Raw genomic sequence first — 15004 nt, 5'->3', positions numbered from 1 at the left:
TACCATATATACTTCAGTTTAAACCAAGATCTTCAAAACGTCATTAGAAACAGAATCTCGGTTTATAGACTTATTACAACCAGTGGCATGTCATAGAACTGCATCTGTCTCTGGTTTGACAGATGAGAATTGTCAGACAAGTTGCTTTTAACAAATTTTAATTAGGGATTAACAATAATGCACTCATTTGAAAGCAATTAAAAAAAAAAAGAATGGATAAAATAGACTGTGCTCATGTGACTTTTTAACCCTTTTACATAAATATTTTAGAAATAACACACCATGGATATATTTATTTACATTAATTATATTGGCATTTCAATTGATTAGCGCTTTGAACGTTAGCAGTAACAGCTGCATTTTGTGCCCTTAAAAATGTTTATATTTTAAAAATGTTTATATTCAGATTTATATTTGAGTATATATGGTACTTTTCATTAGCTCCTGTTTAGTATTGTTCTCTGTTTATTTTTATCCTGAGAAGTTATCTAATTAGGAAATATTTCTCAAAGCCATGAACTATTCATCTTAAGATGAATATTATATAAATTGTTCTATCTATACTTCAGGCAGCTAAACATATAACGGCTAAATACACAAATATTATAAGGGAGTGGTTGTACCTACCAATAGACCTTTATTTTTGACCCTCCAATTTACAACTTTTCACAGTGAATTCTGGTATAGAATGAGATTTGATTTTTCACTGCTGCATCGAATAAGCAGAAACAGAAGATCAATCTGCACATTTCTTTGTTCATATTTTACAAAAGAAAATGTATTATAAAGGTGTATTGGTATATACAAAGCCGCATTATTTGTGTATTTAATATCTACCTGGAGTTCAATTTTAAATTATTTATATAAAAAATAATAAACTAAAATAAAATATTTAAACAACTGAAAATAATCATATGTTTTTTTCAAATCAGCATTTAAATAATTAGGTAGTTTTCTCTATATATATATTTTTAATATAATTTGTTATGGTTTACAGCATCAATTGATTATCTTTAGCAAACAATTATGTTACAGGTACAAGTGTCAACTTTTTGTCTTTGCCACGATAGACAAAGATGAACAATAAATTGTTTTACTTTAATTGTGCTTAAGATCATTAGGACATTCTTAACATCTCCCTTGCAGAACCAACCTGAAAAGATTTCCACAAAGCACATTCTCCTGTTATAAAAAATATATCTTCTACCCGTTTTTGTTTGTTGTCCTTAGTGCCCATTCATTACAGTGTTTCTTCTATTTCATTTCTATTGGTTACTTCTGCTTCTGTACTCATTTGCCTCCGTGGTCTTAATGTTTCTTTTAAAGATATATCATCGACTTGCTTTTCTTCCTCTTCATTGGCTTCTTCCTGGATCCACTGTGGTAAACAATCTTGATCTGAATTACTTCTAACATATCCTGGCAAATTCATATGTCCATCAGCTTGTTTGCTGACACTTCGACTGACTTTGCTGGAGATCAACACCATACGTGAGCTTGTTACCATATGGGATTGGCTGCTAGTGCTATGAGTCATATTCGTTAAGACAGAGCCATACCTGAAGTTCCCACAGTGAGTTGTGCTTTTCCAATCAAAAGCAAGATTCCATCTGGTCCATGTTTTCTTAATTTCTGTCTGCACCTGTCATTGTAAGAAAATTACCAAAATGTATTTTAGTAGCATAAATATATCAGCATATATTTTAAATGTCCTTAAGCATGTCTAAACCCAAAATCAAAGTAATACATTGCGTCCTTTTAAACTTAAGATTTGGTGACACATTCATTTTTTAAATTTTATATTATTTATTAAGGGCCTTTTTAAACAATTTCTTATTTTAGGAGTTTTAGTTTTCTTCAGAATTCATTCCATATTGGTTGTTTTCTTTACCAGCTACACCTGCTTGAGTTCTAAATTTTTTGTTTTGTCAATCTAAAGATATGCACAGATGCTAATATTTGTTGTCCAAGACTAATGTTTTGTGATTGTCTTGATTGGAAATCTAGAATCTGCACAATTGTTTCATTGTTCAACTATCTAGATCACTAAATGCCCAACAAGAACTAAAAAGAGGCAGCAGAGCACCTTCATCTCATCTTTCTCCCTCCTTTCTTCTTTATAGAAATTGCAATGTAATTACAGCAGTCATTTGTTGCTACTGTCACTAGAAACAATTACTAAAGATAATTTCTAGCAATAATAAATGCACAAACATTTTCAGCAAATACTAGTAATACCCGTTGATATTGCAGATATGTGGAGTCATTATTATTTCCTAAGGAACTAAATAGTTATTATTTTAATGTTATATTTCTTTAGGAAACTTTTTCTATCCAGCCTTCATATTAATGAGATTGACTATGAATGGCATGTTTTAAGTCTGGCCATATTGGCAACCATGGCTCCTTCTATAGGTACATTAGGGAAGTGAAAGTAGCCACCCAAAGAATGACATGTCTTATATGCAGGGTTACCAGGTAAAAATTAAGAAAAGAAAATACTGCTACCACATCCGTAGAATGTAAAGCTGCAATATAGTAAATGTTTGCTATTCATATTGAATATGCTATCTAAATTTAAATACATACATAAATATGCCTTTAATAAGCTAGTTAACTCTAAATCCCCAATATGAACATAGTTGTCCCTAATCTCAAAAAAGAGCTCCTACACTTAATAAAAATTCATGTGGGTTGTTTTAATTAAGAGATAAAAAAACAGTAATGTAGCAAAATATATCTTTTCTTTGAAAAATTAACATTTTCCTAATAACCAATCAGAAGTAAGAATAAACTCAAGAACGGATGACTGAATACAGCACAGCTTGGTACTTCCACGCTCCTGGTATGACCAAGAAATCTTAATAAACTCATCTCAGTCATCCAGCTACAAATCTTGCTCCCATTTGGCATCTTAGTAATATGAATGAAAATGTAAACATTTCATAACGTCTTAACCTCACACTGTGATGTTTTCCAGTGCCAGTTTAGCAATAAATGTTTTCTGTATCCAAGTTATTATCAAGTTCATGAAAACTGTATCTTCCTGTGTGTATTAATCTAGCAACGATAAAAGAAAATCAACTTTTTTTTACATGTTATTTATCAGTGAATATATCTGTAATACACTGTATATCAGTAAGGACATTTGAAGATGCTGGATTGCTTTGTTACATTTTAAGAAAGAAAAAAAGAATTTCTGCTTTAGATTTTATGATTTAGGCTTGTCACAATTTTCCTTCCTTACTACCTAAAATCCAAGTCTACTTAACTAATAGGAAACCAGCTTTAACATCTTTAAGTACTCCTTTACTAATATTATGCTTATACCTTGTTTTGCCCTAAAATTCACAATACAGTTGTACTGTAATTGCACATTATCTGACAGATGTCTTATTTCCATGCACCTACTGATACTAGTCATTTGATTTCACCACTGCTATTTCAACTTTTTCTGTCTCTTTACATGCAAAATAATTTTGATGGTTTGTGTTGCAATCTTCAATACTCAGCTTTACATTTCCTGGCTTTTCCTGGCTTACCTACAATAATTTAATATGTGAATTTACATTTTAAGCACAGTTTTAGCACAACATAACTTATCCAGGTCAATCAAGTTTGTATATTTTATTTGTCTATTTTGTTCATTTCTTATGTCCCTTGATACTGTACTAAATCAAAATGTACCCTCATTATTTACTAACATACCTTTTGCTTTCCATTGTAAAACTATTTTTGTTAACAAAAAAATAAATACCATATACAAGGGGGTGATAAGAAGTTCCTGGCTTTGTCCCCTTGCAGATTAAACAGAAAAATGTGTGTGGGGTCATATGATAGCCTAAAATCCTATTATGTAACTGTGCAAATATCAGGTCTTTGCGATTCTTTTAGTGAGACCGTCATGAAGTTTTTGTTTCTCCAGGGAAAGTCAGCAAAGGACATTCACACTGAGATGCCACAAACACTGTCCTTCCTACAGCACTGTCAAAACCTGAATATCTGGATTGAAGATGAGCCCCGCAGTGGGCACCCCCCAACCTCAACTAACCCGGCAACCTGCGATTATTGAGGGCCGGCAAATATCTGCAAAAAAGATAGCCCAGATACTTGACATCTCATGGGAGCGTGTTGGGTTTGTTATCACCACTATCCTAGACATGCGCAAGCTTTCAGCGAAGTGGGTGCCGAAATGTTTGATTAGTGATCAGAAGAAAGAACGAGTTGAAGCATCCAAAGCCATTTTGTCCCAATTTCAAGCTGCACAGGACTTTTTGGCTAAGTTAGTGACTGAAGATGAAACTGGTCTCCACATCTATGATCCTCAAACCAAGGAACAGTCAAAGGAATGGCGCCACAGCAGCTCCCCGTGGCTGAAGAAGTTCCAAACCCAGAAATCGCCCAAAACAGTCATGGCATCCGTTTTCTGGGACAAAGAAGGTATTAGGTTGGTGGACTACCTACTTCAGGGCTCTAGTATCACTGGACAGTATTATGCTAACCTCCTGGACCAGCTGAAGGAGGCAATTAGGATGATGTCCTGGAAAGTTGACCAACGGGATGCTTTTTTTGCAGGACAATACACCTGTACTTGAACAGTCTAAAAAAGCTGCAACTACGCTATACCAAGTGCATCAGTCTCAGGGGGGAATATGTTGAATAATTGTGTTATTTCATAACTCTGGCTCTCTTCTATATGGGCAAAGCCAGGAACTTCTCAGCTCCCCCTCATAGAGAGTAAGAAAAGAAGCCCTTTTTTTAATATGTTTATAGTTTTTATATCTGTATATGTATCTAGCATATGTATATTTGTCTAAAAGGATCGCTAAAAAGCTAAAAAAAAAAGCAGCAGAATAGGGGTCCAAAAGAGCAGTTTAGCAGAAGAAGAGTAGAGAGTTGGATCAACTATATCATAAAAAGAAAACCAGCAGAGCCATAAGGCAATTAGCAATGAGGCTCAGCTATTTGATTTGCAATAGTGCCTACAGATTAAGGTAATATTCTCATATACAACCCCCCAACAAAATGTGTTTTCTGTTTTGTTTTTGTCCACAAAAATCATAATAGATGTAATAATGTAGTGTTGAAAAGCTAAGTATCCAGAGGAATGACACCACACTCTAACCAAACACACTTTGATAGGATGCTACATAGATGGCTAACTTGATAGCTGCAAGCTGCCTAGGCCTTGAAGTGGCATATAAAGCAAACAAGTAACCAAAAAATCATAAAATATTTACCACCATGCTTCAATGTTAGTATAAAGTCCTTTTCTTGAAATGTTGCTTTGTAGTAAACATGTCTATTGTTTTTGAACATACAACTTTAGACCATCAGTCTTTGGTTAATTATTCCAGAACCCACATTCTTTGCCTACATGTTTAATGTTTGTTTGTCTAATGTTCTTTTGGACAGCAAAGACTTTTTGGTGGCACACTTTCAATGCAGGGTAAATTGGGGCAATCTCTTTCTAATTGTAAATGTATTTACTTACACCACTGTTGTAAGAGTCCCTGCAATAAAATTGTGGTGTTTTTGGGGACTATTTAAGCATTGGTTGATCATTTTGGGATAAACGTGCTGAGTTGGACAAATTAGCAGTCATCTGTAATCTGTATCACTTGGAGATTTATTTCCATATGATTGGAATAATTGACTACAAATAATTTATTAATAATAAAATTTTCCTTGCCAAACCGAAGGGCATCTATGAACTTTTTACCTATGAAAGTATTCTGCAAAATACTATCAAGAAGTGCTTTTATTTGACACCTAATCTGGAACACCTGGTCCTAAATTATTGGATTTGAAATGGCAGTGTAGGTGTGTACTTTTTTCACCATCACCAACAAATCTGCATTTTTATTTATTAAGAATATGAGAATGAATGCAGGCAATTTCATACACAATTACACAAGTATATAATCTTTACTTGTTCCACATAACTGTATATAGTTATTGTTATCATTAGGTTAAACAGAGTTATCATCAAGTTTATTTGTTTTCAACGTTTCAAAGCTATAGATACTTTCAGGAAAAATCCTTCATTACTAGAGCTGTCAATGGGAATCAAATACATTTGACAGCTATAAAAATGTTTATTAGCTGTTGGCAAGACATAAATAAGAAATCTCTATGCATGAATCCCCCAGTTTACAAATTAACGAGAACCACATACAACACAGTCTCTCCCTCCTTGCCTCACATTTTTTTTACAACCCATCCCCCTCCCCCCCAAACCAAGATTACGTTTGCATAGGTTGTTTGCAAGTTAAAGTCAATGCTGGCTGCAAATATTTTTTTTTAGTAGACATCCCCAAAGGAATTCCAACAGAACTTCAAATTCTGCTTAAGGGTTGATGCTATTATAAAGCCAGCTAATGGCTGCTGAAGTATATCTGCAATAGAAGGGCATTAGCTAGAGGGGAATAAAATACGGAATTTATAAGATGCTAAAAGAAGCTGGGAGCTCACAAAACTAATCATTATTGAAATATTTGTGAGTAGAATTGGGCTCTGAAACAGTTTGTGGGCTACTTTTTTTTCTTTTATGACGTAAAAGAAGGGTAAGAACATTGTAAATATTAAAAGTAAAGAGCTTACACAAAAAACTCTTTTAACCTTTTTTCACATAATGTACTTTTGTGTTTGCCATTTTGGATTGCCGTTTTGTGTTTAATGCTCACAGATTAAACATGAGTTCTCAGATGGGAATGAGATCTTACAAGTTCCGTGGGAAATCCATTGCTGTAACAGCCAGACTTTCCAGACACTGAATAAAGTTCATATACTAAGTCTAAGACACCTTAAGGCAGAAAGCATGTTCAGAAAATAACCCTACCTGCTTGACCCATAGACCAATAGGCTGCAAATGTATTGCACAGCAAGATTAGCCATAGAAAAATGTATAGAGAAGTCCCAGAAAACATATGATTCTAGCAAGCTAGCCACTTTGCACATAAGATAATCAAGTGGAAAACATTTTAACATAAATTACTCGGTCTTATTAAAAGTGGCAAATCATAATGCTTAGCAAACTTTTCCAGGGTGGCTCCAAGGATAGTACTCTGGTCTTTGCAGAGCTAGGGCCCCAGGTTTGAATCTTGGCCAGAACACTATCTGCATGGAGTTTCCAAGTTCTCCCTGTGTCTGGGGGGGGGGGGGGGGGATTTTCCTTCGGGTACTTGCGTTTCCTCCCACATTCCAAAAACATGCAGTTAGGTTAATTGGCTTCTTCTAAAAAAACTTGACCTTAGACTGTAATAATGACATATGACAATTGTAGGGACATTAGATTGTGAGCTCCTTTAAGGGACAGTTAATGGCATGACTATGGACTTTGTAAACAACTGTATATTATGTTGGTGCTATATAAACATTGTGTAATAATAATAATAGTAATTATCACTTGTCTGTCCACTCATTACCCCAGCCAATCAAGCAATGTTCTGCCATTAGACATTGCATATAAAAGGTAAAAAAAGTAAATATATGCTAAAATAATGTAAATATATTACAGTTCTTTTTACATTTTAAATTATGACTTACCTCTCCATTGCAGTAACAGTAGATTATTGACACAAAGAAACCCTGTAAATAAAAAATGCTCTATAAATAAAATAAATAAAATAAACAAGCAGTGCAATGTTTAAATTTAACAAAGATTATCTCCAGTCATCATTTAAACTTTGCTATTCATTTGACGAAGCCTTAAAAACAAAGCGCTAACCGCCCATTTAATCTAAAGGGTAAAAAAATTTACAAAATACTTACCTTATGCCTGGACTACTATGCCCTTCCTTATAGGAGGACCTGCATTCTAATTGATGTCAGAGTGGCTGAGATGTGACAAATGTCAATGAGAAGTGACTTTGATGGATCAGTCCCATGGCTCATGAGAAGACTAATAATTTAAAGAGGAATTAAACTCAAAAAAAAATTTCACTTACCTTCAATCCCACAGGGCACTCTGATCCATTCGGGAGTGTCTTGCGTTGCCCCAGCATCCGTCTCGGCATCCCTCCCAGAGCCAGCACTCTGAGCGCCGCCATCTTCGTCTCTTCTTCCAGAATGTGGGATGAAAAGCTTGTCGATCTCACTTGGCATGCGTGAGATTGGAAATTTTTTTTCTTTGCACGAAAAGGCTTTTTCTACACATGCCCAAGATGTTCAGGCATGCGCAGAAGGAGCACCCAAGAGCTTCCCAGGTTGCGTGACGTAGGTATCCCAGGAGGCTTTGTGCTCCCATTCATTCTAGGCGATCGAGAATTAGGGGGTGTTGCACTTAAAATAAAACAACAGAATTTTTACCATACATAAAAGGGTTGTCTACCCTTTTATGTAAATTGAAATTACTGAGTTTAGATACGCTTTAAGTATTTCTCCCTATTCCTCTACCTCCTAGAAAACACAAGCAGGTAACTCTTGTTGTGCACAGGGAAAACACAGTTTGAATGGTGACTGAACTTCAACAAATATTGCTTAGGCAAATGCAGTCAGACTTATTCTAAGACTTAGTCTTAGCAGACAGGATACTGATATAGTTAAGATCTTTCAAATGAACCTGTGCCCAGACTATTCAAATTAAAATATTTTCATAGCGCAGTTAAAGCACTTTTAAACAAGCTGAATCTTGTAGCTAAAATTCAGCTTTAAATTCACCCTTTTTTCTATGGATAACAAAACCTTTTAAGTGATTTGCCAGCCCTATAGTGCAAATAAACAATACATTTCTAAACTGTTATAAAATAACTAAAGTCTAAAGTCTCTGTTTTGACATTTGAAGAACAATTATGTCACAGTAAGGGCAGCTAGAGGTATCAGGCTTTTTTTAAAGCTAATATTGTTCGTGAAGAATAAGTAAATACTTTAATGACCATGTACACAATAATATTTCTTTACAGTAATAGTATATATTCTACCATCTTGTATTCTGAAATATTTACATAATATACAAATCTAACAAGATATGTAATTATTATAAATAAAAATGGGGTAGGATACCTTAGCAGTTGGAAAATAATCTGACATTCAGAGATAACAAATATTCAAATGCATATCTGACAATTAACAAATAGCCCAACTCTAAAATGAAAAGTAATACTGGCCAAATATGTCTCGTTCTCTGCCCTTGTTCTCCTAAATTTATTAGTTACAACCTATAGTGCCCCACACGTTCCCCACTGTCAATGTAATGAGGCAATTTTAGGTTGGTAACATTGTAGTAAAGTGCACTGTAGTAAAGTGCACTGATTTAATTCAGATCACTGTTATTCACATTCATCCAACCTGGGTATTTGCCAGATCCTCCAAAAAATTTAGGAATCAGATTTACATGCCTGGATATGAATGCCTTGCAATCAACCTATATGACACGATTTCTTTCAGTCAACATTAAAGGTCTTAACAATCAGGTGAAACCCCAAAAATTAGAAATACATTGACAAATATATCCACATGTGTTTAGAGGAAATTCCAGACTACAATCTAAACTATTTCATTTCTTATGAATGCTATCATTAAGCACTACTGCTATGCTAAAATCAGACAGTTTATTCAATTTACCCTAATCTTGGTTTTCATTAATTCACCGCAACAGAGAGAGGACTTTAAAAGGTCATGGAACATGTACTTCCTAATTTATGTGCTGTTTAATTTTCTATTACTCTGCCTTCTATATCAATAATTACATGTAAACTCCTAATACATATATAAATCTGATGAGTGACTGCTAGACAATTCTTGGTATATCAGTATATTCTGTATGTGAAAAACCATAAGGATTCCATAATTTGTATGTTTTGCAATGGCACGTCTGCCTAACAAGCAATCTGCTATCAACAGTGTATTGACAAAGGGCATTGGGGTGGGCCATGCTTTACATACCAGATTGAAAAACTGTTTCAATTAATTGGAAGAAATTTTATATTTAAATGGGCTCATGTTTTTATTCTTGATTACAACTGAAGTATTTTATGTACCTGAAATGAGTTGAAGAATAGTTCAAAGTGCATCCGGATCTCCCAGGCTAAACCGGTAAATGTGTGTGGTAGACAAACAAACACAATGTAGTGGACACCAAAAACCAGGATAAGTACAAGAGTGGACTTTGCTAACTTCCTGTAAATGTAAATAAAGACAGCAAAATATTAACATAAAAAAATAACATTTTAATAAATGTATACAAATATATCTAAAGCCTAGGAGAACATTACGTTTACATTAACGATATGTATTCCAGGTGCATTGAAACAAAACATTGGAACAAAAAATATGTTTCTAAGTTTTGCAAATCACTGGGATTTCTTCTTTGCATACAATGGAATATTCATTCACTTAGCTGTGTGAGCAAACTCTGCTTCTTTAGTAAATCACTCTTCTCCATCCCATTTCTTTTGCTAAACATAATTGGGTATTGAAATTTACTATTTAGTGAAAATTCACTTAGGTTAATGAATACAGTAAATCTACAGACACATTGGGCCTGATTTATTAAAGCTCTCCAAGGCTGAAGAGGATACACTTTCATCAGTAAATCGGGGTGATCCAGCAAACCTGAAATTAATTTCTTAAACTCATTTACTATTTGATAGCGAATATTTTCAATTCTGAATCAGATCAATTCCAGATTTTTTGGATCGCCTAGCTTCACTGATAAAAGTGTATCCTTTCCAGCCTTGGTGAGCTTTAACAAATCAGGCCCATTAAATGCCACCTAATTGCAGAAAAATTCAATGATTAAAGTAAACACAACTTCATTTTAATCACTAAACAAAATAATCAATACATTTCCTAAATAAATACTACTACCCTGTTATTGGATCAGCTTCTACAGCAGCCTTTCTCAATCTTTTTAAGATGGGATAACCCTTGGAATAACTTTTAGATGCTCTGCTATAACTACTATATCCACAGCCTACAGTAGATTTGCATGGTGGCCAGTGAGAAGATTGCCCCTTCTTTGCTGACCAATGGAATGAAAACCACACCTACAGATAGCAAGAAAAATCCTTGGTGTTAGATGAAATGGTCTGGGAGTCACAAACTGCTCATTACTCAAGGAATCCCTAGCAACCTCTGGAATAGCTCTAGGGTGCCATGGAACTCGGTTGCGAAACACTGATCTAAAGTTGTGTAGAAATAGTTAAAAAGAAGTCATATATTCCTTCTTTGACAGCCTGAATGAAATAACTGGCAGAACTGAGAAGGCTATTTCCCTGAAATCAATTCATGCAGAGTCTCCTCTTGGGACTTTTTTCATTGATCTCATAAAATCGTTATTTGTTGCATTGCCAACTATGATTTCCTATTAGCAATGGCTTGTTAACAAGTTAATAAATGCTAATGAGACAATCCTTGAGTTGTGCCTGAAGATTTACTGATGCTTTTGAAAGTTAATTTTAAATTATACCCCAAGTGCAGAAACATAGAGAATATTGCTGTACAGGGAAAAAAAGCAAAAAAAAACAGATAATGTGTGGCAAGTAATAAATGATAGGACATTAGCATGATTTCCAATATTGTCTCACCATTTTTTCTCATTTTCTACAATTATCCTAAAGCTTGTAATAGGTAAATAAAATAGTCCTGTCCAATAGGCTTACATTATTACTATTTATTCAGAATGTTTTAATTTATTTGAGTTTGTGCATGAAATGAAAATAAATTAGATGGAATGTTTTATCTAAAAAGGAAATACTTAGTTGATTTATTATTTCTATTGCCAGCCTGATATTTTAATAATGGTTGTTAGTGCTTGTTTCTGTAGTAGGTACCTTTGCAAGGCAGGCTGACATTCAGTAAGATTGGAAGCAGTTCTGCCAATGCTGCAATGTGATGTATCCTATTTATTATTAAGGAGGAAGTCATGTCGCTTAGAATTCTAAAAATCACATGCATCTTGAGATGCACACTTATTGCTTCTTCTTTTTGCTGCCCTTCTATCCCATTAAGCATTGCTGAGTTAACACTTAGGACAAATTTAGAAACAAGAATTCCTGCATGACTGCCAATAGCTCGCATCCTCCAAGACCCTCAGAACCTATTTACTACAGCACTACTTCTTACACAAACAATGTTTGCAGATTTGACAGTGGGCGGCAGTAAATTGTACCTCGCTGTCAGTCTTATTCTTCCTTTAATAAATAGGAATGTTTAGCCTAGTAAATTCTGTTAATAATTAGGTATTTTTAAATACACAACATATTATGTAGTAGGAAACAGAATTTATCGTATTTGTTTTGTTAAGATTTTCTACATTTTTTATTAGTATTTGTTTTTTTCCATCTGTAATCTATCTTGTTGTGGTGTGTTATTTTACTCTTTATACTGTAATTAAAAATAAAAATACAATAAAAAAAAAAGAATATTTAGGTCACTTGTCACAGGTGCACATATTTCTGTACACACCAATGATTTACTAGAGGAGTAGAAGAGACTACAAAAACAGGATTATGGCTTGTAAAATATTGGATTAATGAAGCTAGCTTTACTGTTTCTCATTCTCTAAACTATGTAAAATGCTAAACGTAAACGTCCTATGCATATACTCTAGTAAATCAATCCCACTGTATCATTACAGTACTGGTGTACCTACCTCTGTAAAGCCCCACACATTGTTATTATAATGCTCCTATTAGCAGGAAAGTTGTTAAACTCATACATGGTAGAAACCTGATTGCGCGTTGATCTAATATTAAGTTCAAAGGTATAAAAATAGCAATCTCAATCAAAATGTAAAAAAATTGGTTAAAAGAAGAAATGATGAGTTTTCTTTTCCAATGTCATAATACATGCATACATACATAATTCTTTTTCATACATGTAACATCATATTTCAATTTACCAAATATTTCAATGAAAAGGTCATATGTGAAATCAATAGCTGTAAATGGACAGTGTGACAATGATTATTTATATCAAATAGAATTTACCAGAAGGAAATTTCATTAAATCTGCACAAATATTTCCTGCTGTGTCACACCACAAACATTGGATGGATATAGTACAATAAGACTGAAAAATGTGTGACTAGCTTTATAGCGTACTGTATACCAAAAATGTTACAAACTATCAAATAAACATTTAAACCATATCTGAGTTTTATAAATGCTATGTGACCCAGAAAACTATTAGATTTGTGTATAGCTGAAATCTAAACTCAGTAAAATGTACAATCAAATTAAATAATTTACCACCTCCATTCTGATTCATCTATTATAGAAACAAGTGCACATTTGTTAGTCATCCTGTGATAAAAGTGTCTTTCCTCTATCCCAATACTGTTAACTGCACATTTTATTCTAGTTAAAGCTGGCCAGACAAAAGAGCCTTGTTCAATGCTAAATATTCTAAGCTAACTAGATGGATATTGTCAGAGAGAAAATCATTATTGATACAACCCTTTCTGGTATATCTTTTGTTCATGTTCATTCTGTATATACATTTGTATAGAGTATGGTAGATGCTGTGCTATTTAAAGAATCCCAGGAAGAATATTGTTAAACAGCATGTTGCCATAGCCTAAAAATGTTTACAACGTCATTTACCAGTAAAAATATACCATAGTACAAATAATTGTGAAAAATTTACCTGTATTGTTTTCTTGCATCATAACCAACTGCATTTGACTCCCAAATTTTTGTTGCAAGAACCCGTACTGTGTTCAAGAACAGGATGAAATTCAGCTGAATAAAAAAAAATTAATACTATTTTTAAAAACATAAACCTAACATGAAAAATTTCATAAAACAAAAATCACCTAACACAGCTAATGTACACAAGACTGATAAAAGAGTAAAACCATATATTATAAGGTGGATAAAAAGTCAGAAACCTTTGAAATAAATGCTTAATATTTTCTCAGATAAAACTTTACAGCTTTAATAATGACTACAGGCAGTCCCCAGGTTACATACAAGATAGGGACTGTAGGTTTATTCTTAACTTAAATTTGTAAGTCGGAACAGGTACATTATTTTAATCAATGCAATTAGGACAGATGTTTGTCTCAACATATTACTAGGCAGCATGGTGTCAGTTACTGTATAAAATCCTCACTGTAAGTTTATCACAAACAAAGCAAAAAAAAAAAAAATCTTTTTGAAGCCTAGACATTTATTAACTTCTGGAGCAAGCTGTGCTTTGATATGCAAAAATAAACAATTGCAGAGTTTGTCTTGGTCAATAATGTTACAAGAGGCTGCAGAAAGAGTTTAACCCCCTAAGATCACCCACAACCTCAGCTGTGTTTAGCAAAAGAATTTCTTCATGCAAACGGCCCCTCCCCCCCTTTTACGCCTTCGTTCTGCACACAGCAAGCACACATTCATATCTAGAAGTCGTCTGTATGTCGGATGTCCTTAACCCGAGGACAGAGTGTCTCACAGGGATCCTTAAAATGTTGTAGGTGCTGTCCAGGGTTTATATATTACTCAGGCTTCTGTCCTATACCTTCAGGAGCCTCTGCCTTAAGCTGCATTTAAATAATCAATCACCCAAGTGAAAGTTGGGCAGACATTGTGAAGTTTGCTGAGTTTGATATTGTTTGTATTGTGGCTAACAGCAGCAGACATGTACAGTTATTAGTCATGTTAGTTAGTGTTACCGCAGAAGAATTATTTATGCAAGCAGAAATTATTCCGAAAGTTACCTCCTGAATGTTTGGCTGCTATGCTAGGTGAAAAGTTGAACTAAATACTAAAGAGTAAAGTAGCCAATCATTACAGGAAATCACTATCATGGGTAACCAGTCAAAATAATTGGCATGAAAATACAACTTAACTACTCTTACCGCTGCAACCAGAGTTACAGTTAGGTCCATAAATATTTGGACAGAGACAATTTTTTTTCTAATTTTGGTTCTGTACATTACCCCAATTAATTTTAAATAAAACAAGTCAGATGCAGTTGAACTGCAGACCTTCAGCTTTATTCAGTGGGTTAAACAAAAGTTTGCATAAAAATGTGAAGAACTAAAGCCTTTTTTTACACAATCACTTCATTT

General features: G+C 34.0%; 1 protein-coding gene across 1 annotated transcript in view; it reads right to left on the bottom strand.

Moving 5' to 3' along the window:
* Positions 1-274: 274 nt before the first annotated feature.
* The window catches only part of PTH2R (parathyroid hormone 2 receptor), a 115917-nt gene continuing 101187 nt past the window's right edge, over positions 275-15004 (bottom strand). Inside the window, exons 10-13 of the mRNA XM_072416824.1 lie at positions 13591-13685; positions 9981-10119; positions 7549-7590; positions 275-1642 (exon numbers count right to left, since the gene is read on the bottom strand). Of these exons, the coding sequence (XP_072272925.1) occupies positions 1241-1642; positions 7549-7590; positions 9981-10119; positions 13591-13685 (678 nt within the window). The 3' untranslated portion in view covers positions 275-1240. The remainder of the gene's footprint in view (positions 1643-7548; positions 7591-9980; positions 10120-13590; positions 13686-15004) is intronic.

The sequence above is a fragment of the Pyxicephalus adspersus genome, chromosome 7, assembly GCF_032062135.1.
Source record: "Pyxicephalus adspersus chromosome 7, UCB_Pads_2.0, whole genome shotgun sequence".
Taxonomy (NCBI): domain Eukaryota; kingdom Metazoa; phylum Chordata; class Amphibia; order Anura; family Pyxicephalidae; genus Pyxicephalus; species Pyxicephalus adspersus.
This window is presented reverse-complemented; position numbering and strand designations above follow the sequence as displayed.